Source organism: Neocloeon triangulifer, unplaced genomic scaffold (assembly GCF_031216515.1).
Source record: "Neocloeon triangulifer isolate White Clay Creek 2 clone unplaced genomic scaffold, ASM3121651v1 ptg000014l, whole genome shotgun sequence".
NCBI lineage: Eukaryota > Metazoa > Arthropoda > Insecta > Ephemeroptera > Baetidae > Neocloeon > Neocloeon triangulifer.
The window spans coordinates 10136820-10159734 of NW_026775556.1; the positions used below are offsets into that span (position 1 = coordinate 10136820).

General features: G+C 41.1%; 1 protein-coding gene across 3 annotated transcripts; it reads right to left on the reverse strand.

The window, feature by feature from the left end:
• Positions 1–81: 81 nt before the first annotated feature.
• On the reverse strand, positions 82–22417 carry LOC132199393 (nucleolar protein dao-5-like). Of its 3 annotated transcripts, none has more exons than XM_059624058.1 (16): positions 22269–22417; positions 21654–21795; positions 4033–4403; positions 3772–3976; positions 3164–3570; positions 2977–3106; positions 2739–2926; positions 2388–2686; positions 2207–2335; positions 1694–1910; positions 1354–1640; positions 1065–1296; positions 913–1008; positions 768–853; positions 555–715; positions 82–495 (listed from the first exon to the last, which is right to left on the reverse strand). In XM_059624058.1, the coding sequence occupies exons 2-16, from the start codon at positions 21721–21723 to the stop codon at positions 416–418; spliced, it is 2958 nt and encodes a 985-aa protein (XP_059480041.1). In that variant the 5' UTR covers positions 21724–21795; positions 22269–22417; the 3' UTR covers positions 82–415. The 3 variants fall into 3 exon arrangements, with proteins under 3 accessions (XP_059480041.1, XP_059480038.1, XP_059480039.1); XM_059624055.1 differs by lacking the exons at positions 21654–21795; positions 22269–22417 and adding exons at positions 12176–12670; positions 13677–14126; XM_059624056.1 differs by lacking the exons at positions 21654–21795; positions 22269–22417 and adding exons at positions 12176–12670; positions 13677–14125 and having other exon boundaries at positions 2225–2335.
• Positions 22418–22915: the final 498 nt, after the last annotated feature.

Here is a 22915-nt window from a genome sequence, read left to right on the forward strand (position 1 = left end):
AAAATGCAGCTCCATTTGCCACAAAGAACTCAAAACATCAAATATACATAGAGAACAGATAAGTAAATAAAACTCTAAAAATCATGTAAATGCCTTTTTTTAATAATTTTGATAATTTACAGGTCAATGAACCTCTATTGGATTAGCACCAATTTACAAATAGGAAGGCTTCCCATAGATTTTTACTTTATCCAGTATTATAAATTCTTTACCTTCATGTAATAAAATCATTGTTAACACATTTCTAGTTATTACATAAATAGTAAGATTTTTCTAACATATTAAAAAGACAACCAACTGGGTAGGTGTTAGGGGAGAATACAAAAGACAAAATAATCACAATTGAAATGCCTACCAGCACGTCACTTGTTGAATCACAATAAATCAGTCAATATCACGCTTGCATTGCCAATCACTAGGCCTCCTCCAACTCACTCAGGTCGTCGTCGTCCCGCAGCTCCAAATCTTCATCTCCAAATAAGACTTCATCCAAAACTGCAAAATGCAATATATAAAAATCCACTGGATATTAATCAAACCATTAGAAGCAGTACCATTGAACACATGTTCCAGCTTTTTGAGGTTTCTTAAGGTGCCAGACAACTCTTTGGAAGGACTTTTGTTAGGAGAAGTTGTTGCCGGCTCCGATTCCTCTAGAAGATTCAGAGCGTCTTCAAGCATAAGCACTTTTTCTTGGTCCTCTTGAAACAGAACTCTGCAAAATTTTCATGTTTTAAACGAACATAAGGATTTAATCCAAAACAAACCTCAGCTTTCCTAATACATTGTGAGAGCTTCCCTTTATTTTGTTGGAGAAACCGTGAATTGCAGCAATGACAAGGTTATCCAATGCCTACAAATTCCCAATTTGAAAAACATGTATTTATATTACATTCAAATTGTTCATCTCACCTCGAACTTCCCTCTGCTTCTGACTGAGGAGGTGGGTGTTGTGTTACGAACAAAGCCTCTTGAACTGCCTCCTTCCAGCGTCTCATCGAGGGACTTCTACAAATATTTTAGTTCAGCAAACTACCTCAGGGCCTTAAACAAATGAAACATACCTTTCTAGGGCTCAAATGGTCAGGAGGCTGCGAAACAGCTCTCAAGGGAGACGAAGGAAATTGCCTTAAGTGTCTGGGTGATACTGAGCTGTTGCTCTTTTCTGCCAGTTCCTCGTCGGCAGAGAGGGTGGCTTCGTCTTCAGACGTGGCGTTCGAGCCATGCGACGAGTTCATGGAGGCCATGGCACCCGTTCCGTGGAATGAAGCGGATCTCAGGATAGAATTCAATGGGCTTTATGATTTAAATCATTAAATCCAAATTTTAAATATTACTTTCTGCTAACAATACCTTGCATTTGGTGAAGAATGCGTCATCACAATCGCCGACTGCGTCATGATGTCTCCACCTTGATTGGGGTTGACTGGTTTTGCTGCTGCGGCAGCTTTCTTTTTGCCCTCAGCAGCTGCTTTCATGGGGTCGTAATTTTTCCTTCTCTTCCAATTCTGGAATTCAAGCTCCTTGGAGCACAAGTTTGAGTTGCTCCTGTTGCCTCCGGACGAATTTGTTTTCTTGGCTGGCTCTTTCTTCGCAGCATTTGCAGGTGGTTTGCCTTTGGGTGCAGACGAAGATGGAATCTAAATAAATATTACATTAGCTTTGAATAAGTTCGGGTTAAAAGGTGTCATGCCTGAGTGTTCGCTTTGCCTGCACGAAGACTGAACCGGCCACCATCTGTCCTTTGGAAGTTACTGCTGCTGAGTGGAGGTTTGCTGACAGTCTTGGGAGGTTCCTTTTTCAGTTTGGATACTGCAGCTGGGGGTGAGGGTTTAACGAGTGCTGGTTTTGGTGGTTGCTGCAGGGCCTTAGTCTTGGCCTCATCAGCCTCTAATCTGGCTCTCCGTAAGCTAGAAAATAAACTAGTGAGAAACATGTGTCACCAAAAAATAATATTTACGGCTTATAAATAAACTATTTATTTACATGCCAAAATATTCAAACACAACTAGCAAATAGCTTAAACTTATAAATCGGGGCAATAATTTTAATACACAAAATAATAAACTCAGCAAATACAAAATAACACTGCACAAATATATTTATATCTTTGAGCAGTACAAATAAATATTACCAACTCAAGCAGGCATACAAGGCATCGCTGCATGCTGGCGTCTACCGAACATGCTATCAACCTTTGCCATACCTGAACGCCCTGTTGTACCTTGTATGAGGTCCCACAGAGTCGGAACGCTCTCTCGACCTTGGTTTGTGGTCCCCAGCGTCACTACTGCTATCGGACTGCCTCTCATCTTTGCTCTTTGTTCCAGTCACCCTATTCCAGAAGATTGAAATTACATGATTACAGTGTCACACTTAAACCTTACCTTTTCAGTGCAGCCGAGGTTGGTGCAGGTGCCACTGGTGGTGGAGAAGGAGCTTTGGCCACGGCTGCTGCTATGGCTGCATGGTGTTTTGACCTGACAGACTTTTGCTCCAGGGCTTTCAGCTTGGCCCGAAGCTGAGCAGTCAAGGACTTAGCAGTGACTGCTCCAGAGGAAAGACCAGCCTCTTCCTCTGAATCAGCATTATCAAGAGTCTGGGAGGTCATCCTGGCCTGCATGGCTGACATAACAGACTCGGTGGTGCGCAGGTAAGACTCGGTCTCATTATCCACTGGCCGCTCCTGCAAATTTTATTAAAAACGTGCCTTATATTTTAAATACACGTTGACTGACCACATTTCTTTTGTGGACTGGACTTTCGGAAGGATCAGAGAAATCACTGGCCACTGGCGAAGAAAGACTTGGTAACTTATATCGTGCCTTTGCAGATGCGGACGGCTCAGTTGGAGGGGGCCAATTTCGACTGGGAGGCGCTGGACTAGCTCTGGGAGAAGGTTTTGTGCCTCTCAGTGGGGACGTTGCTGAAACGTCTAATCAGCAAAGGTTGTATTAAATAAATATGTCATACTACCTCGTCCTTTGCTCTTTATTGACGGTAATACTGGCTCGTTTGGCGGAGAAAGGGGCTGGGTGTTGTGCTGTTCAGCAACTTGTGCAGCCCATTCTTTAATCCAATTAGGACCAGCACGGTAACTTGAAGACTGGAAACATTTCCTCAATTAAGCAAGTGATCAATATAAGAGAATGGCTTAATTTACCAGAACTGTGTGTTCCTCGTGGCCATTTTTCATTTCCTTATTCCGAGTGAATGTCCTGTTGTCGTATCCACCCCTAGCCTCATCCTCTCCAACTCCAAATACTGCATCAATATCACTCCTGGCTTTTTCCTCGTCAGGGGACGGACTCTCCTTGTCAATCGTGTATGTTCCAGTTTCACTACCATTGTCCGAAAGGGTTTCAATGACCTCCTTTTCAGGACTCTTGGTTGGAATGCTGGCCTTTTCGGCCAGAATCTTTGCAAAATGTTGTGAGGCGCTTTCCTCCAGGGAAATAGTTCTTCTTTCACCAGCAAGAGGCCTCCTGCTGTTTGGTGAGTTGCTCTCAATAGCAAGAGAGCTAACAGGTTTCGATTTTTTGTCCTGGGTCAAGGTCGAGGGCTTCAATACTAAAACAAAATAGTCAATTACATTCAACAAATGATTCAGATGGAAGATAAAACTGGAGAGTAATGTCTTATATTTTAGTCTGAGTAGACAAAATGACATAACAAATAAAATTTCTGTGAAAAATCATTGGTGCAAACTTCCAGCAACAATAATTACTAGCGTGAATCACTCGGTGACACAATTGAATGAAGAAGACTCACTTTTCTCTTGGTTCTTTTTCAGGGCTGTGAGATCGCTCTTGATACTGAGATCTTCATCCTGATCACTGGAGAAGTATCCCTCAGAGTGGTAGCCCGCCCTTCTGAGCATGGGGACTGCGGCAGGCTGGACCGTTGGGGACAAAGCTGGGGGTGAAGGTTTCTTGACCTCCATTTCGCTTTTTCCTTCCTTTTCCTGCTTCAGAGACTGAAAATGTAATAAAAAGTAAAAATATTTATTTTTCAATCAAAATAATTACTAACCTTTGCTTCTTCTTGTCTAGAAAGAGACAAGTTCCTGATGTGCCGCGGTGCGAACTTGCTGATGCTGTCGCCGATGTCCAGCTTTTTTCCGTCGTTGAAGTCGATCGTGAAAGCCAAAGGATAAGTGCTTGGCGAAGGTGGCGGGGGCTGTTTCTCAGGGCTGGAAGTGGACGACGACAGAGGCTGGGCAACGTCGGACAATGAGGCGGCCAAGGTTTCGTCGTCGCCGCTCGGCTTGTGCGAACTGGTCGGGGACGAGCTGGTTGAGGGTTTTTCGGAGCTGGCTGGCTCGGTACTGCCGCTGCTGCTCGGGGTGGAAGCTTCTTCTAGAGGACTGGGTACTTCAGTGGTCACCGACGGGGCGGCGCCCTCTGCAAAAAAGAGCGACAGGTGCACGTTAGAGTGGGAAATTTTGCGTCATTCGATCGGAATTCGTGAATCAGCGGAAGTATCGACTGTTTTGTTGTGGAAAATTGGTTCTGGAAAGGTGGAAATATTTTACCATATCAGTTTCAATGAGTTTCTTAACTCGGGGAAAATTTTATTCTGATGAAATTTATTATCTGCTAAATTTTCCTGTCCAGTTTCAGAGAACCGCACAAAAGCTTGATAATGTTGCGGAAAATCTGTCTGACATATTTTGATTGAAATGACACATCGATAATGCAGTTGCGGAAAATTCACGCCAGTTTTTTGGCATAAAAAAAATGGAACGGGAGCAAAGCAAGGACGTCATGACGGCTACGTGAGTCATCACGGGCGCAAACAGCGAATGAATTATTATAACATGCCACCGACTAGCTCCACCGTGAAATGGAATGACTATTCACAGAAATTCGTGCGGTTTGCAATTTAAAAAAGAGAGACGGTGGCGGCAACTGATGAATACAAAGCGATCTCCGCAACTCCTAAAAAAATGCAGACTTTTGTCGAGTTTTTCAAAACAAGCGTCTGGCTTGGAGGTTCATTATAAAGGTGTCTCTGCAATTAATTTTTAATAAGCTGGAGATTTTGCATCAAACAATTTTCACTCCCTTGCAATAACACTTTAATCTTAAATTAAATTACTTTTGAAGCCACACGAGCTCTCAAATTATTTATCATTGCTTCGGAGCTGACGCAGATGATCAAATATTTACTCACAATTTGCGAGACGCAGAGAACTCTTAAAGGTGAACGACCAGACGCGAAAGTGCACTTAACCCCTTCACTCTAATCAAAGTTCGCCCCTAGCGACAGTCCAAATAACCGAAATTGGGGCCCCGCGGCGCCAAGTATTGCTCTTTGAAAGGCTGAACTGCAATGAATGAGCACATAGAGCGTCTGCCACAAGTTGGGCATAATAAATACCTAGGCAGCGAGATAGGGCTCTGTTTGGAGAATAAATACAAGGGCAGCCTAATTACGTGATAAAACGCGTCGGCCGAGCGAATATTTACCAAAGGGGGCCTCCTGCGTCGGTTGGCACTGCATTTGAGGGGGCCAGAGGGCCCTTTCGGCTCCAAAAGGGCGTGCTGTGAGATAGGTCAGGTGAAGGGCCACATTTTGCGTCGATCGATAAAGTCGGCGAGTTGCGAGCAGACAGGCGCAATGAGCGCGGCTGCTTCAATTGCGCCCCCGGCAATTAGGAATTGCAAATCGAGGCGAGGACATCAAGTATTTAAGCACTTTTTAAGGGAGAGCCGGCAGTGCAGAGGTTTTGCTCACTCGGGCGAGCACCTCAATCATATTTCCCTCTCGAGAGAAGCGAAGGGAGACGCCAAAGGCAGTTAGTGCCTGTCTCGTGCCGACGGATGAAAGTCGCCATGTGTGTGATTCGATTTTGCATAATTAGAAAATGATGCGATTAAACTACGGCGGGCACGATTTCAGCGCTGGCTCCAAAGTGAGACTTGTTTAGGGGAGTTTTACACCTTAGGGCACCTTAGGGTTGAGCCAAAGAAATTTGATATCTTGACATTACGAAATGTCAAGCTGGGGAGATGACTTGATGAAATTTAATCTACAAATTTGAATTTTTTGAAGATTGAAAATTAAACTTCTTAGGTCAAAGTCGACTCTGAAAAAGTCAGATTTTTATGCTCAACCCAGAAAAATGTCGCATTTACCCACAACAAATGATGGATTGCAGAAGTTCATCTATTCTTAAAAAATAAGAATGGCAGACGATTAACACAAATGGAGAGAAAAAAAGGAAACTCTCTGCTCACCCATTAATCTTCTGCGTTTAAACCTGCCTAGCATTTTGAAAGAGGACAAAAGTCAGGCGAATTCGCTTAGTTCATCTCCAGAATTTGAAATTCTGCTGCTTTTGTGTCTCCAACAATCGAACTAATCGTCATTCGGTCTTATTCTCGTTTTCAACAATGAAAATAGCACCACGTGACTACGATTGCGATCTTTTTTCCCTCCAACGGTTACGCTTCAACACGCAGCGCGGATGCTCACATGCGAGACACTTTTAATTGACTTGTTTCCGCGTAAGAAAGAAAGACGATCCGCCCGGGAAAACATTAAAATGCGACACTTGGCGCGTCGACGTTATTACACAAAACCCGTCACTCGATCTATGCACCAAGTGTAATTTTAACCTTGCTCGACTGGGGTTTCGCACTTATTGTGCTCAGTATAATAATGTATAAGTGGATTGCCGCGTGCAAAGGTACAAAAGCGTGTGATTTTAGTATATATTTGCGATTCAAAAAAACTCCCCTTTGAAAGTCAATAGTGTTAAGCAGTGCATCACATCACAATGATATAATAATCGCGATTTATCTTTCTCAGGAATGTTTTTTTTTTTAAATATTTCTTTTTGACATTTAAGCCGTCCCTCGCTTTTATGTTGCACCAAGAGATTATGCCTGGAGAATCAAGTATCCATTACGGATTATGGCGTCTTTTTATCCTTTTACGGTTGTTGGTCTCTAAATTATTAATGCAGCTGAGCACGCAAAATATTTTGTGCAAGCTGACTCTTGAGCTTTGAGTGGTTTTAAAGACATAAACCAGCCATAATAATTCAAGAGTGTATGTATATATGCTAATAAGGATTTAGATTTTTTTTTAATAATTATTGAAGAAAAGAGTGGTTGCACAATAATAAAAAAAAAAACTTGGTTTCGGCACTTAATAAACTTCATTGCTCTAATTACATTTATTTTAATGAGTAAAATTTAATATTTGTTCAATTTCTAGAGAAAATAAATTATTCATATTATAGGGAATTGTAATTTTTTTTTGTCGTAAGGATTTCTTTTACAAATTCTTATTATTAAATAAATTGATACGTTTTTTTTTAATCTCTTAATTAGCTCTAAAATTTAACACTTCTTTTATACATAAAAGTATGTTTCCTTGAATAAAAATTTCTATTGCCTCATACTTAGAACACTTATGAAAAAATTTCAACTACAAGTTTCGAGGCAACTTTAGATGGATTTTCATCTTGATCGCCGTTGAGAGCTCCATAATATTGATTCGGTTGCGGACCAGAGGAATGCTAACAAAAGCCTGCACTAGCTGCAGCACGGCAGCAACTCGCCAACGCTGCTTTAACTGTTCGCAGTTGATTCGTCCAACGCGATAACGCTTTAATTAAATAAAAGCCAGTGCGCCGTGAAAATTAATTACTCGGCAATAAAATGCGGCTGCAAATTGACGCAAGTTTGGAAAACATAACAAAAAGAAAGTATTGTTAATAAATAAAAAAGAACAACGCAAAGTTTTGTACTGCGCGAAATGAAATTAAACGATAAGGCGAATAGTAATCATAATTGCCTAGTAGGGGTAATTACGTTTCCCACGCACTTCACACACACAGATTTGATGGAAATCGTGCACGCCAGCAATTAAGCCCGCGTATACTACCAGGCAAGTGTGAAGAAGTTTCGTTTGTGTAGATAACAAAGTGGGATCTCGCTGGCCACTTGAGCATGTCTGTCCGAAACTTTTCCCGCCTCGCCCGATTGACAGAAAGCGACAAAAGCAGCGGCGCCGATTTAATAAACAAAGACGCCTCCCGCGCTGCATTAATGAGGATTTCCCATGCGATGGCGAAGAAGACATAAAAAACAATTCGAGTGTTTTGTTCTAAGGCTAATCGGACCATCTGCTCACGTACTCTGAACGTGATTGCGCGTCACATCCTGCGTGCATCGCAACCCCATAAGGACCGCAGCTTTCCGACCCTTTCCTTTTTCTGACTCCAAGTTCCCCCAGCGCAGTGTATCGCGTTTGAAGTGGCCCATTTGTTTCTCCGCTCCCTTTATAATTCGGAGAGAGCGCCTTTCCCTCTTCTCTCGCACATAAGAACAGACGCGAAAAAAATCTGCAAGCAAGCATGAAATTCTGCGGGCCTATTGTATGGAAAATTATGCTGTGGAAAGAGCTAGACGGCTGCAATAATAAATCTGCGCGCAATCATAAATTTGAACTCACTTTTTAAGAGCGTATGCGTTTATTTATATATCAACACGCCCGGCTCCAGAAATTTATAGTGCGTTGAAGATGCTGAGGACACATTGTGTGAAGAAGAGGAATCTTTTTTAAAAATAGAAAGCGCGTCCCTCCAGTAAATTCTCATTAATAATTCTGGCGGCTGCGGCTGACGCTGGGTTGACAAAAGCACTTTTCGGAGGAATAAAAATCGTTTATGACGAATGGTCTCCCGATCGAGAGTAAAACCGAAACTAACACTTCTGCAGAAGACGTTTCCAAATGGATCGGAAGAGGTATCGTCATCATTCACGTTTATTGTTTCTGTGCCGCAAACCGGACGACTTTTGCGTCACACGCTCGATTTGAATATTTATTCCGTTAAGACCGGTGCCAAAAGCTATAAAAAAACGAAACGATTTACAGTAATAACACAAGCTATTGCATGTGTATCTCACTCTCTGCTACGTGTGAAAGGAGTGAAACAAATATTATTCTTTGTTTGCGATTGTTCATTGGGCTATTTTTGGCGCAATCACAACAGTGGGCAAAGGGCATGGTGTAGAAACACGCGGAAAGACAAAGTGTTAGCGAGGCATTTAAATTTTTGATTGTTGCTATGTTGGTACACAAGGCATGATGGCACGTTTTGCTGTGAATTATCTTCCGCACACGTACATGTATTTGCTTGGTTGGTTTTTATTGTTATTTGTTCTGAACAGAGCTGAATGTTCCAAGAGCCAAGAAAATTCCTATTCGGATTGAAAGCAAGTAAATAAGGCTTAAAAATATTAAAATGAATCATTTAATTGCAACCAAATGATGAAATAAATAAAATAAAAAATAATATTTTAAATAAAGGATTTAAACATTTTAATAATTCCATTTTACTTTTTATCCTCTTGTTAATGAATGTTATTTACAGATTTAAACTTAATGTTTTCTTAACTTTGATCAAAATCAATAAGGAAGTCAAGTTTGTAAGCTGCTAATATCATGCACTAATTAGGTACTTCAATCTAAAAATGAGCAGTGATTTTTTTTCTCTTTCGAAAGTTTCAACAAAACCAAGGAGTGCGCACCGCCAATTAGCCTCATTAGCAATACTCACCCAAGAGAACGCGGCAGGAATTGAAATGTTTGAACACGCAAAATGTTATTTCTGTCACGTTTTTACTCTTGGAATTTGGATCAATATAAAACGTCAGAGCAAACGTCTCTTTTTACGGCGGCGTGCATTATACCATATTTTTCAATGATCACCTTGTAGCAAACTGCGTGATTTCTTTTTATTTATTTGTGTTGCTACCTTTCGCGCAGTGCAGGTGCAACGAGCTGAAGGAAGGAGAATTGGAACTAATTAATAATGAATGAATGGAACGACCCCGCCTGCCAACTATGCACAACTGCAGTGCAGCATTTGCCCAACCAAGTAATTCAAACGGAGGAAAATAAAAGAGGCCTTGAATATTTTACGTCCGGCGCCGGCAGCAGCTCTTGCTTGCACCTCTCATAATTTGAATTATAATGGGACGTAAACCAAAAGGACCATATTTAGTCACAGCTCGAGTGCAGCTTCTCGCAGCTGCCGGTGTGGGAAACGCCTCATCTTGTGCTCAAGTCGGAGCCAAGAGCGAAAATCCTCCAAGCTCATTTTGAATGCACGCAGGTTGGTGGATAATTGCCTTTTGAATTTGTTCCGAGAACATTATTACTCTGGACGACTGCGATTAATTTGCACGCCATTTAAATAAGAATTGCCGAGGTTGCTTCAGAAAGTATAAAATTAAAATTTATAAAAAAAAAATGTCGCGGAGGGCAACATTATTTACGGCTTTTATCTTTAGCAAGTGTTTGGCTTGCCCTCTCACTGCCGCACAATGTTGTCTGGGCGCGGTCCTCTTTTCTAACTTAGACAAAAGGTGTGTGTATTTAGCCTGCCCTTTTTTAATTATTAATGAGCCCCATTATGCACAAGTGGAGCTTTTCGTGCAGAAACACGCAAGACTGCGACGCCGTCTCGGATTCATGAGCTATTCTTGGTACTTTCATTGATTAAAAAACTCATGATTGAAAATCTGAAACCTATAATTCAACTAAATATTTAAATTTACTGAAAACATTTTGCCAAACGGGCGTTATTTTTGGAACAGTTCAAAGGCAGCGCAAAAGTAACCGAATGAATGGCGAGCATTGTTTTCTGAATCACTCACCGAGAGTAAAAACATGTTCTAGTGTCAAAGAGCATTAAAGTGAAAAAAGTGACTGAGCAGATAATAAAGTTACTTATATTGGCCGTCTGTCGAGCTCGTTACTCAGGAATGTATCGGGCCTTATGGATGCACGCGATGATAAATAAATCAGCAGTCGCGCGCGCATTAACATATATACGCGTTGGAAATGTGACCCCGAGCACTGCGAGTGCACGTGACCTTATTTGAATGATGCACACAGGGCCTTGAACTGCTATTAAAGCCTATATAAATACTGATAGGGGTGCTGCTGTCACCGCTGCTTTGTGTTTGTACAAATGAGGGCGGGTAAATATTAATCTGTGCAGAGTAAACACGTCTTTTTGTTCCTGTGAATGGAGTACAGTGCATGAAGGATGAGCCGCGCCTGCTCTGAAAAGGTACGCACCATGTCGGCACAATTTCAAAATTTGGACGCGCGCGTTTGCACCGCACGCATTTGGAGCCGCGCTTCCTCTTCGTTAGAGACAATAAAAGCGAATCGACAAAGATGCCGATAAATTATTCAGTCTGGGGAACAAATGAGCCAGTCAACATTAACATTCGGCTGTTTCGTGACGAGAAATAGGAAAGGAAATGTTGAAATGTTCACCATAATTTTCTCGGTAGCGAAGAAAAAGGGCAGTAAACTTTTACGAGCGCTCACTCTGTTTGCATATCGCCTAATTAACAGAGCTCAGAGGTGCATTTTAGTCCAGTTTCGATAACAGTTCGTTGTTGTTTCATATTAACGTATTCTTGTTTGACCCACTAGCGTGTGAGAGAAATTATTGCGGTTTACAATTATATGCCTTTCGCATCCACTACAACTGTCACTAATTGCATGATGTAAAACGTTTATTTAATTTAAATACAACTGACAAGTTCTTCTAAAATGAAATTATGCACGACAGTTTGACCCTCAAATGTCTCTGTCGTTTCGAGTTAAGCCACATAAGGTGCGAAGTGCCAGTATGCAAAGTGACAAATCGGACGATTACGATCGTCTGCCGTGTCCCCTCAAATGGCCAAACCAGCCTTCCACGAAAGGAGACGACGTAAGTACAAGTCACTAAAGTAAAGCGTATTACCAAATGTCGCGCCGTGGCGTTTCAAGAACATTTTTTGTCCTTTTTTTTATATTTTTGCTTACCATCGCAGGTTCAAAGGATCTTTTCCTTTTTGTTAGATTATCTCATATTATTGCCTGCAACTCTGGCGCTGAGCCACGATCGTCGTGTAGCTGATTGATAATCAATAAATGTTTCGTGCTGGCAGTCAGAAAGATAGAAAAGGCATCCAATAAAATAAGTATAAAAAAATATATTGTATTCGTGCCGAGATGCCGATTGGAAACGACACGCGAAAAGGGGGAATTCAAGCGTCCTCGCCAAACATTTTCGCGAGGTGGAAGCACTCATTCATATCTATCTAAAAAAAATCAATAAAAACTGCTCGCCTCGCTGTGGAATATTTACCAAAATTACTCGCAAACGGCGGCAGCCCCGCGACCTCCTCGATTTTCAGCGGCTTCCCGTCATTTATCCGCTCCTTTTCCGGCGAGCAGATTTTCACTTCGGGCAACTTGTTAATTTTCTGCTTGCTGGTGCCAAAGATCTGCTGGATATTCACGTCAGGCTTGAGGCCATTGCTTCGATTGACGGTGATGGCGTGGTCGCTGGCAGACGCAACGATCTTCGACTTGAGCTCCTTCTTGGCCAGCAGGGCCAAATTGCCGCTCGGCGACGGAACGATTTTGCATGTGGGCTCCTCTACAGGGGTCGAAGACTCGCTCTTGCCCCGAAAAGAGGCCCTGATCTCGGTCGCCTTGAAGGACGAGCGACCTGGAGCACCTCTGGAAGGTGCCGTGTGCGACTTTCTTGTTGAAGTCCAGCTGTCCAGTTGCGGCCCGTACGGCCCCAGCGTCCGCACTGCGTCCACGGGCACTCGACCACTCGGACTGTGCGACAGACCTGTGCGGACAAACAACGGTTTTCTCTCTAATTGTTCGAAGGGGCCAATCTCGGCGGAATATAGCGGTGATTTGCATTTCTTCAATTATGGCGCGGGCAGGAAGCAATTAGGGGGGCAAGTGAGTGTGAATAAAATTAATCATTGCAGGGGTCACGGCGAGTGAATACCAAATAATGCACTGTCGCCGCGACTGTAAATTTATTTATGGCCGGGTGGCCGAAAGAAAAAAAAATAGTGTGGGACCGTGTTTTACTACTCTTTGGTGCATAAAAATAGGGCAGACCGCTGGTTTCGGTCGAATTTGGCTTTTACTCGGTTCTTTGATCATCGCTGCCCTTGGGTGTTGCTGGTGCTTTTTTTTTTGTTCTGTTTGGTGCTGGGGTGAATATTCATGAGCTTGTGTTTTGTATTTTGCAAGTAATGCATCCTTCATTACCATAAGAAGAGTGTATACGATTTAAAACAGAGTCGTCAAAAGGCTTCTCAAGGAGAGAGAGAAAACGCGAACGCAAGTGAGGAAATGAAAATTTATGCCAAAACAGAGACTAACAATGGATTATACAATGTTTATGGCTCTGTTTTCTCACATACTTTAGCCTAGATTTTTGGGCAGCAAAGCGTATAAAATACAAGAATTAGAAGCCTTTTCATAACAACAACATTACATAAGAAAGAATTTTGATTGAATAGAAAAAAAAATCTAAAAACCCACGAACTTTACTTTACACAAAAGCTCAACCGAAAGTTAGAAACAACTTTATCAAAAAAGCCCAGCATCGGCAGCATCCAATCTCGGGATGAAATTAATCCTCGCGGCAGCTCATTCACAACATAAAGGTTTCTATTGTTGAGCGCCTAAAATTCAAGGGTGTGACTAATGATGCAGAGCGATGCACTCTCTCTACCGCAGCAGCGAAAGACCAAAGTCTCGATTTCAGGCCAAAATGAAGAAATGCAAAGTCACTGCCTCGGGGTGGCCAGTCGTGAAAGTACAAAAAAAAATACCGTGCTTGTGGCTGTGTTGGTTGCCCATCGCATGTGAAAAGTGGCCGCCTTAGAGCAAAATCGTCATGCTCTGAGGAGCTCCGATTGCGAGGAGGGCCGCTGCAGTTGCAGAGCGGAAGTCGGCGGCTTCTTAGCGCGATTCTACCCTCTCCTGATGAGCACAAAAACACGAAACACTGTCTGCTTGACGCCACTCAAAAAACACACTTCCAAAGCGCCGCCAAAAAGTATTTAATCCCGGCTGCTGTGTTTCAAACACATGCCAAGACAAAAAATTTAAATGTATTGGAAGTTAAAAAAGAATTGAGTTCAAAATTTATCCCGAGTGTGAATTAAAAAGAAAGAAAACTGGGAAGCACGAATGCTGTCAGTGTCACTTCTTGTTTTGAGCTGTCACTGAGTAATAAAAAAGGCACCGGACAGACTGAGCCTTGGACTCAGTGAGAGACGTACTGCTTGTGGACTACCACATGCCTCAACAGTCACACCGCGGTTGCCTAGCATCAGGAGGAGGAGCACCGCGGGTTCGCCGCTCGAGGCCAGAGGGAGCAGCCGCTCGAGTTGGAGCTTCCAGTTTTCAACATGCTCGGCAGATGGCTTATTTTGCTTTGCCTTTTGGCGCTTTTTTGTTGTAGCGGTAAAATGTTTCTCATTTCTCATTATGTCATGGACTAAAATGCAAAATGGGTAGCGGTAAAATTTTTTCAAAACGAGGACAGCAGTTTTTACTTTCTTTCGGTCACCTCACTTGAGATGAGATGCTTCTAAGACTGGTCCAGTCGGCTTAAATACCCAAAAAGGAACTTAATAGGCCTGGTTTCTTTGTCGAGGACATACACCAGGATTTCATTAAAAAGCTCAACCTCAATGTTCAAGTGCCCAAATATATTGGAGGTTTAATTTTTATGTGAGCTGTGTTATTAGAAGGTATAAGTATAATAATAATACTATAAGGAATATTGGGATATTTAATTAAAATTATGAAATACACAAATATATCCATCCCTAAAACACCCTGCCTTCCTTTTATTTTGCGTGTGACTTTATCATCATTTCACTCGAGTGCCGTGTGTAACTGCGAGAGCAGCAAGCAGAGAAAGAGAAGAAAGAAAAGCGGAGTGTGTGTGCCGGTGAGCGCCTGCATTTATGCAACCAGCTTCACTTCCAGAGCAGCACGACACACACACCTCCCACCTCTCAATCAGCAATACACCCAGCTGATAACAGCAGCATAGGTGCCAAGAGCAAAGGCCATTGGCCTCGTGCGGTTTTCGTGTCAGTCGCCTTGCAGACGTCAAGTCTCAAAAGTCGGCGCCGCTCGAGGAGCGAGCGACCGAAATCCTCTCGTCAATTGGAGGTTCCAAATGAATTGTTGGAGTTTCTAACGCGCCCTGCGGGGCCGTTCGATCACCATCAACTGGTCCGGCAACGCAGAGCCGTCCCGGCGTAATTGGGAGCGAAGTGCACGTCGTCCATTGCGTGACTTCTCGCTGCTCATCGGAGTCCGTCACCCTGACTCCCGAGGTCATTCCGCTGCACCCTGTGCAACCCCAGCCTGACTGCAAGCCAGCGCAGTTCAGCTCTCTGCAAGATTTCTGCTCGTCTCTTCACATCATTTAAAGCAAGTACAAAACCCCGAATCGAGTGCAAGAAATCGAACTTGTAATATTCGAGTGATTTTCTCCGAGTGCATTCAGCCATTATTTTCAAATAATATGTAAATCAATTATTTTCCTACCCATCCTAATTCCTACCTACACAAACAATGCAAATTTATAATATTCATGATTTGAATTAATTTACCAATTTTCCATTATTCTCTAATTAAATAATTTTGAATTGAATTTTTATCAAATAAAATCTTTTCCTTAATTCATTTCAAACTGCCGATTTTGATTTGTTTTTCATCTTGGAAAGATCTGAAATTAGTTTTTGAAGTTGTCTGAGTTAATTAAGTTGAGGAAATTAAGCCGAACCTGCGATTAATAGGATTTGATCTAACCCTGACATAGAGTCTAACAAGTCGTTGTTATATGGCGCCCAACTCACTTAATCCCAATTTAATTTGACAAATTAAAGTAAAATTTGTGATCCAGCGAGATCTAGAATATTCTATTCTGTGCTTTGTCTCCGAAAGTTTAGAATTCCAGGGAAATTTACCAAATTTTAGTAGTGCATTTTTGAGTCGGAATTCGCGAGCGTAATTTTTGGCATTCCGCGTGAGCAATTTTGCAGAGTAATTTTTGTCAGAAATTCTTGACATCTGTCAGAAAAACAAGGTTGGCCTCTCGTAAATAGTTTACATTTTGATCGTGTGTAAAAATTCTTTTGTAGAGTAAGACACATTTGTTGTTTGTTTCCGAGTAAACACGATTTTAGAGTCAGAGATTTAAAGATGGATTTGAACATAAATTCTCATGACATGTTTTTGGTGCCCATGCAATTTGATGTTGCGTCTGGCACCGCGATACCAAGTAGATTACCCCCGATTTGTGTCAATTCACGCGTCATGGCTAAGACAATTCCCGTTTCGGAGTGGAATTTGAAGTATGACGGCGATGAACAAAAACTTTCACTTTCTCTTTTCTTGCGAGAAGTAGAGTTAAATTTTGATTCAAGTAACCTGAGTGAAATTGATTTTTGGAACTCAGCAGTTAACCTTTTTGATGGCCCAATTAGAACATGGTTCTTGGCAAACAGACATAAATGGTCGAAATGGTCCGAGTTAGTCCCAGATCTGAAACTAAATTTCCGCCCGGCAAATTATGAGAGCAAATTGTGGGAGCAGTTGCGATCACGTTCTCAGGGTCCCAAAGAGCGAGTGAATATTTATATTGCCAACATGCAATTTATGTTCAGTTTGCTCGATGTGCAGCCCAGTGAGCGAGACAAATTTCTGTTTCTCAGAGCTCGTTTGCACCCAATTTGGCTGTCAAATTTACCGTGGTCGAGTATCGATTCAATCGAGTCGCTGATTAACGAGTCGCTAAAATTAGAGAGCATATTTGATTTGATTCATAGCTATCGCGATCCCGTCCCTCCAGACGATCCCGTTGAGCCAGGTCTAGTTTATAAAAATGATAATCAGTCAGAAATTTTGGATTTGCATGAAAATGGTAGCGAGAGGAGCGCACCAGCGCGTGAGCCAAATGAGCCGCACGGCCCTCCGCCGACGCTTATTTGTGATCCGCACTTGGATGCACACACTGTCGTTAGCGATTTTCCAGACGCCAAAAATTCTCATCATTCCCCTGATCAATGCGAGAATTGCGGAAGTGCGAAAATTGACCCAGCTATTTTAGCGCGTACTTGTTGGAATTGCCGTCGTGTCGGACATCATTATCGGCAATGCACTGTGCGAGTATGCAATACGTTTTGCATCGGCTGCGGCACGCAAGGCGTTTCAAATGTAGATTGCAAAAATGAGAGTTGCCGTCGCAGAGGACGAAAATCTCATTGCTTTGCTCGCGTTCATTTGATTAACACGGCGAGACAAAAATGTTCACGTTCAGGCAGCGATTGGAAACGACACGTGAATAAGATTAGGACCGATGTAATTAGACGCAAACTTGGTGGCATTTTGCTCAAATATAAGCACGAAAATACAAAATCAAAAAGCGCAAGAGAAAAATCAGAGTCTTTAGAAAATCAAAAAGCGATCTCAGATGACGATCGGATTTTTCTTGAAGTAAAAATATTTGATATTTCTTCTGTTGCACTTTTGGATTCAGGTGCATCTGCTTGTGTTTTAGGTGGTCCAGGCAAGCGTTTAATTGACAAATTGAGATTAAAATTGCAAAAATCGAATATTGCCAATGTTGAATTAGCAGATAATTCCAAAAAACCAGTAATTGGAGAAATTGATTTGCCAATTTGTATTGAAGGACAAACTTTTGTAGTAAATTGTTTAGTAGTGCCCGCGGTAGAGCAGAGTTTAATTCTTGGATTAAATTTTTGGTTAAAAACCGGATTTGTTCCCGATGTTTCACGGGGTGAATGGTTCTTTTCCTCTGATGTGGCGCATGAGATTCCGAAAATTTATTCTCTGACGGCGGATGGTGACAAACTTAGCGCGGAGGAGAAAGAAATTCTCGCGAAAACGATCGCCGAGGTTAAGAGCAATTTTCCCAAAGGCTTAGGTCGCACAAATGTAATGGAGCATAAAATTGATACTGGCGATGCAAAACCAGTGAAAACCAAACAGTTTTATATTCAACCTGCTCAATTAAAAATAATGCACGCAGAGCTTGACAAAATGTTAGAGTTAGATGTAATTGAACCGTGCATAAGTCCTTGGTCGAGTCCAGTATTTCTCGTTAATGGCGAAAGTAAAGGTAAAGAGCCGCGATTTGTTGTGGACATGCGTGAAGTAAATAAAGTAACAGTGAGCGACGCGTATGCAGTCCCAATTTTGACAAGCATTTTGGATGGATTAGGTGATGTAAAATTTTTGAGTTCAATTGATTTGAAAAAATCATATTGGCAAATTCCATTAGATTCTGAGAGTAGATTAAAAACAGCATTTTTCATACCTGAAAGAGGTCAGTTTTGTTTCAAAGTAATTCCTTTTGGAGCTAAAAATTCAGGTCCAGGTTTCATGCGAGCAATTGATTTTGTAGTTGCGAAATCTTGGATTAGAAAGTACATAAGGATTTATATTGATGATTGTTTTGTTGCAACCCCAACTTTCAAATTACACATTAAGGTGTTAATTGAATTATTTCGTTTACTCAAAGAAGCCAATTTAACTCCAAATTGGGAGAAATGTAGATTTCTTAGAAAATCAATTAAAATTTTAGGCTACGTGCTTGATGAATTTGGTTTGCACACCGATCCAGACAAAACCGCTTCAATTTTGAATCTTCCTCGTCCCAAAAATTGTACGGAAATCAAAAGATTTTACGGCGCACTTTCGTATTACCGCAGATTGATCCCAAATTTCAGTGTTTTAGCTGAACCCCTCTTGCGACTTCTCAAAAAGAAAATTCCCTTTGCGTGGAATGAGGAGCAAGACGACGCGTTCGTCAAGCTGAAACAGGCCGCTGTTTCAGACACAGTCGTGAAACTGCCAGATTTCAACCGTCCATTTTATTTGCACACTGATGCATCTGATGTTGGAATTTCAGGAGTTTTGACTCAAGTTTTCGATGACGGTGAACACCCAATTTTTTACGTCAGTCGTTTATTAAATGATTCCGAGAGAAATTATATAACAATCCAAAAGGAAGCCCTTGCGATAGTTTGGTCCATTGAGCGATTAGCAGGATATTTAAGTTATAACAAATTTTTTGTTGTTACTGATAATAAGCCTCTAAAATATTTGCAAGACCATAAAAATCCCAAAGGTAGACTTGCGAATTGGAAGTATAAATTACAGGAATTTGATTTTGAAATAATTCACCGCCCTGGCAGATTAAATGTTGTTCCCGATATTTTATCTCGTTCTTTCAATTGTAGTATTAAAGTTTCAGCAATGACTTTGAATACCCCAATTCGTGACACATGGTATTTGAGCATGATAACGCGCGTGAAGGAAAATCCAGCACAATTTCCACTTTTCAAATTAGTTGATAATAAATTGTATAAATTGAGTAAAAGTTGGAATCCCTTAGATGAAGCCGAATTTAAATTAGTTGTCCCTAAGTGCTCGAGATTAAAGGTTTTTGAAGCAATGCACAATGCCCCTCAATCAGGACATTTTGGATTTTACAAAACTTTCAATCGAATTTCAGAACAATTTTATTGGCCCAGAATGCGCGCAGATATTAGTAAATTTGTTTCCCATTGTAAAACGTGTCTAGCACAAAAACCAGTTCAAGCAGCTCCTGCTGGATTAATGAATTCACATCCCGTAAATTCACCTTGGCAAGTTGTGTGCTCAGATATTGTGGGCGAATTTCCGCGTAGCAAAAATGGTCACAAATATGTTCTTTGTTTAGTAGATTTGTTTACAAAATTTTCCATTTTGATTCCCCTGAAAGACGCAAAAGCAAATGCAATTTGCAATTCAATTGAGAAAGTAATTTTTTCGTATGGAGCACCACAATTAATGATTCAGGATAATGCTAAAAATTATTGTAGCAATCAATTTAAAGATTTAGCCAGAAAGTATGATTTTAAACTTCAATTCACACCTCGTTATCACGCACAAGCAAATCCAACCGAACGAGTAAATAGAGTTTTCGAAACTGTCATGAGATGTTTCATTCAAGATGATCATAGAGAGTGGGACAAATTTTTACCCCACATAGCTTTTGCCATGAATAGTAGCCGACATGAAACTACCACTTTTTCACCCTATTTTTTGTTTATGGGCAGACAGCCAAGTTTTTCAGGTTCAAACGCAATTTCGTCCGAGTCAAATTTTGACGACCCAAATCAAGTTAAAAATTATGCAAATCGTTTTCCGAAATTGAAAAAGATCTATGATTTAGTTAAGCAAAAAATTGCAGACGCTAATCAGAGGAATAAGCATTATTATGACTTGCGTAGACGACCTGGTGATTTTAAATTAGGCGATAAAGTGATGAAAAAGAATTTTGCAATTTCAAATAAAGGCTCAGGCATATCAGCTAAGTTATTACCCTATTTTGTAGGTCCGTTCATTTTGAAAGAGCAAATCGCAGAAAATATTTTTCGATTGGCAGATGAAATTGATGAAAAGAAGGATATAGGAATTTTTCACGTCAAAGACCTCAAAAGGTGTCCAGCACAAAAATAATTTTCCTTCGTAAAATTATTTTAGTGGCGCGGGGAGATATAAGGAATATTGGGATATTTAATTAAAATTATGAAATACACAAATATATCCATCCCTAAAACACCCTGCCTTCCTTTTATTTTGCGTGTGACTTTATCATCATTTCACTCGAGTGCCGTGTGTAACTGCGAGAGCAGCAAGCAGAGAAAGAGAAGAAAGAAAAGCGGAGTGTGTGTGCCGGTGAGCGCCTGCATTTATGCAACCAGCTTCACTTCCAGAGCAGCACGACACACACACCTCCCACCTCTCAATCAGCAATACACCCAGCTGATAACAGCAGCATAGGTGCCAAGAGCAAAGGCCATTGGCCTCGTGCGGTTTTCGTGTCAGTCGCCTTGCAGACGTCAAGTCTCAAAAGTCGGCGCCGCTCGAGGAGCGAGCGACCGAAATCCTCTCGTCAATTGGAGGTTCCAAATGAATTGTTGGAGTTTCTAACGCGCCCTGCGGGGCCGTTCGATCACCATCAACTGGTCCGGCAACGCAGAGCCGTCCCGGCGTAATTGGGAGCGAAGTGCACGTCGTCCATTGCGTGACTTCTCGCTGCTCATCGGAGTCCGTCACCCTGACTCCCGAGGTCATTCCGCTGCACCCTGTGCAACCCCAGCCTGACTGCAAGCCAGCGCAGTTCAGCTCTCTGCAAGATTTCTGCTCGTCTCTTCACATCATTTAAAGCAAGTACAAAACCCCGAATCGAGTGCAAGAAATCGAACTTGTAATATTCGAGTGATTTTCTCCGAGTGCATTCAGCCATTATTTTCAAATAATATGTAAATCAATTATTTTCCTACCCATCCTAATTCCTACCTACACAAACAATGCAAATTTATAATATTCATGATTTGAATTAATTTACCAATTTTCCATTATTCTCTAATTAAATAATTTTGAATTGAATTTTTATCAAATAAAATCTTTTCCTTAATTCATTTCAAACTGCCGATTTTGATTTGTTTTTCATCTTGGAAAGATCTGAAATTAGTTTTTGAAGTTGTCTGAGTTAATTAAGTTGAGGAAATTAAGCCGAACCTGCGATTAATAGGATTTGATCTAACCCTGACATAGAGTCTAACAAGTCGTTGTTATAATACATTTCAACCGCCGACGTGCAATAAAACAATAATAATTATTGCACTGAGGGAACGGGTGGGATCTGTTCAATTTTCCACAACAGTGTAATAATATGAGGTTGTTAACAAGAAAGGCAAAAAGTTACTCACCATTTACACCTAATAAAGAATCCTCCGAAAAGGCTGACTGAAGACTTGAACTGGAGATAGCACCGGTCATCTTGAGGTCCGTAGTTGGGTGCTGATTATTTTCAACAGGTGATTTTTGTTCTTGCACATGTGCCCTTGAGCCCTGTAAACAATAATTCAATTAAAACTTATTTCAAGAGAACTGAATTTCATAACATTTGGTGGCGAAGCGGCAAAAATGAAGCCAAGCGGAATATTTTGTCCATCATGCAAAACAGCTATCGTGGTCATTAAGATTATAAAATTAATTGCTGTTTTCAAAATTATCATTGACAAAAAGTCCCTTAGGTTGGTAAATTAATTTCGCTCAAATTTTACTTTCTTTTTCTTCTTGCATAAGGTTTGCGGAAATCTGCATTACATTGAAGTTAACAGTGCAAAGCACGCTTATTTATTAATAAAGGAAGCCAGCAGTGCAATTCTTAAGATGGTCATTGAGCAAGATTATTATACAGCAAATTGCAATTTTCTATATTAAAAGCTTCTGTTACATGGTAGTAACAATGGCGTGGCTAACAAGCTTCCCGCTGTCATTTTACCACCGTGACAATTCTTAATGTAAATAAAATTACTCACTTGCTTCAATGTGATGTTAGTGCTAATTATGTCACCAGGTTCCTTAATGAATAACTCATTGTGTGGTTGAGGCACCGGGAGGTCTCTTGCGTCTGGCACCCTGACCACTTGGTAAATTGCAGAATGTGTGGTTAGTCAAGGAAAGTTGGAACAAGTCGATAAAAATTTTCACTCATAAACAGTCCAAGTAGTGCTCAAGAAGATGCTACGAAAACTAATATCACCTGCACAGTAGTGATCATTATTTACTGTGCTGTTAGCCAAGCGTGACTCAGCGGGGAAAGCGGAGCGTTCACCTTTACAGTGCAAGAAAAACATGTCTCAAAAAATTTGCACGTTCTTGGAAGTCTATCTTAAGTTGAGATGTTTGACACAGAATGTTCCGTAAAAATAAACTCTTGAAAAGTTCACCAACATAAATTAATTTTAGGACCATTACAACACCAAAGGAGTGTTACAAGTTTTATTTCATTTCTCCGTCATAGTCAAGTTGTTTATGATGTTCATGATTTAATCAAAATCGTCACTTTTTTTAAAATTCAAATGACAGAGAAACTCATTGAAATGAAGAGGAAGTAGATAATTAACATGCAATTAATTTAAATGAGTGCTTTCTCTTGAAGTAAAAAATTCAAACAAGAGGCGGA

Coding starts and splice junctions, on each gene's coding strand:
- LOC132199393 (XM_059624055.1), bottom strand. CDS start 13,704: ATGGGCAACCAACACAGCCACAAGCACG. Junction 1,911..2,206: donor AGGTACAACAGGGCGTTCAG/GTATGGCAAAGG, acceptor TTTATTTTCTAG/CTTACGGAGAGCCAGATTAG. Junction 854..912: donor GAAGCAGAGGGAAGTTCGAG/GTGAGATGAACA, acceptor GGGAATTTGTAG/GCATTGGATAACCTTGTCAT.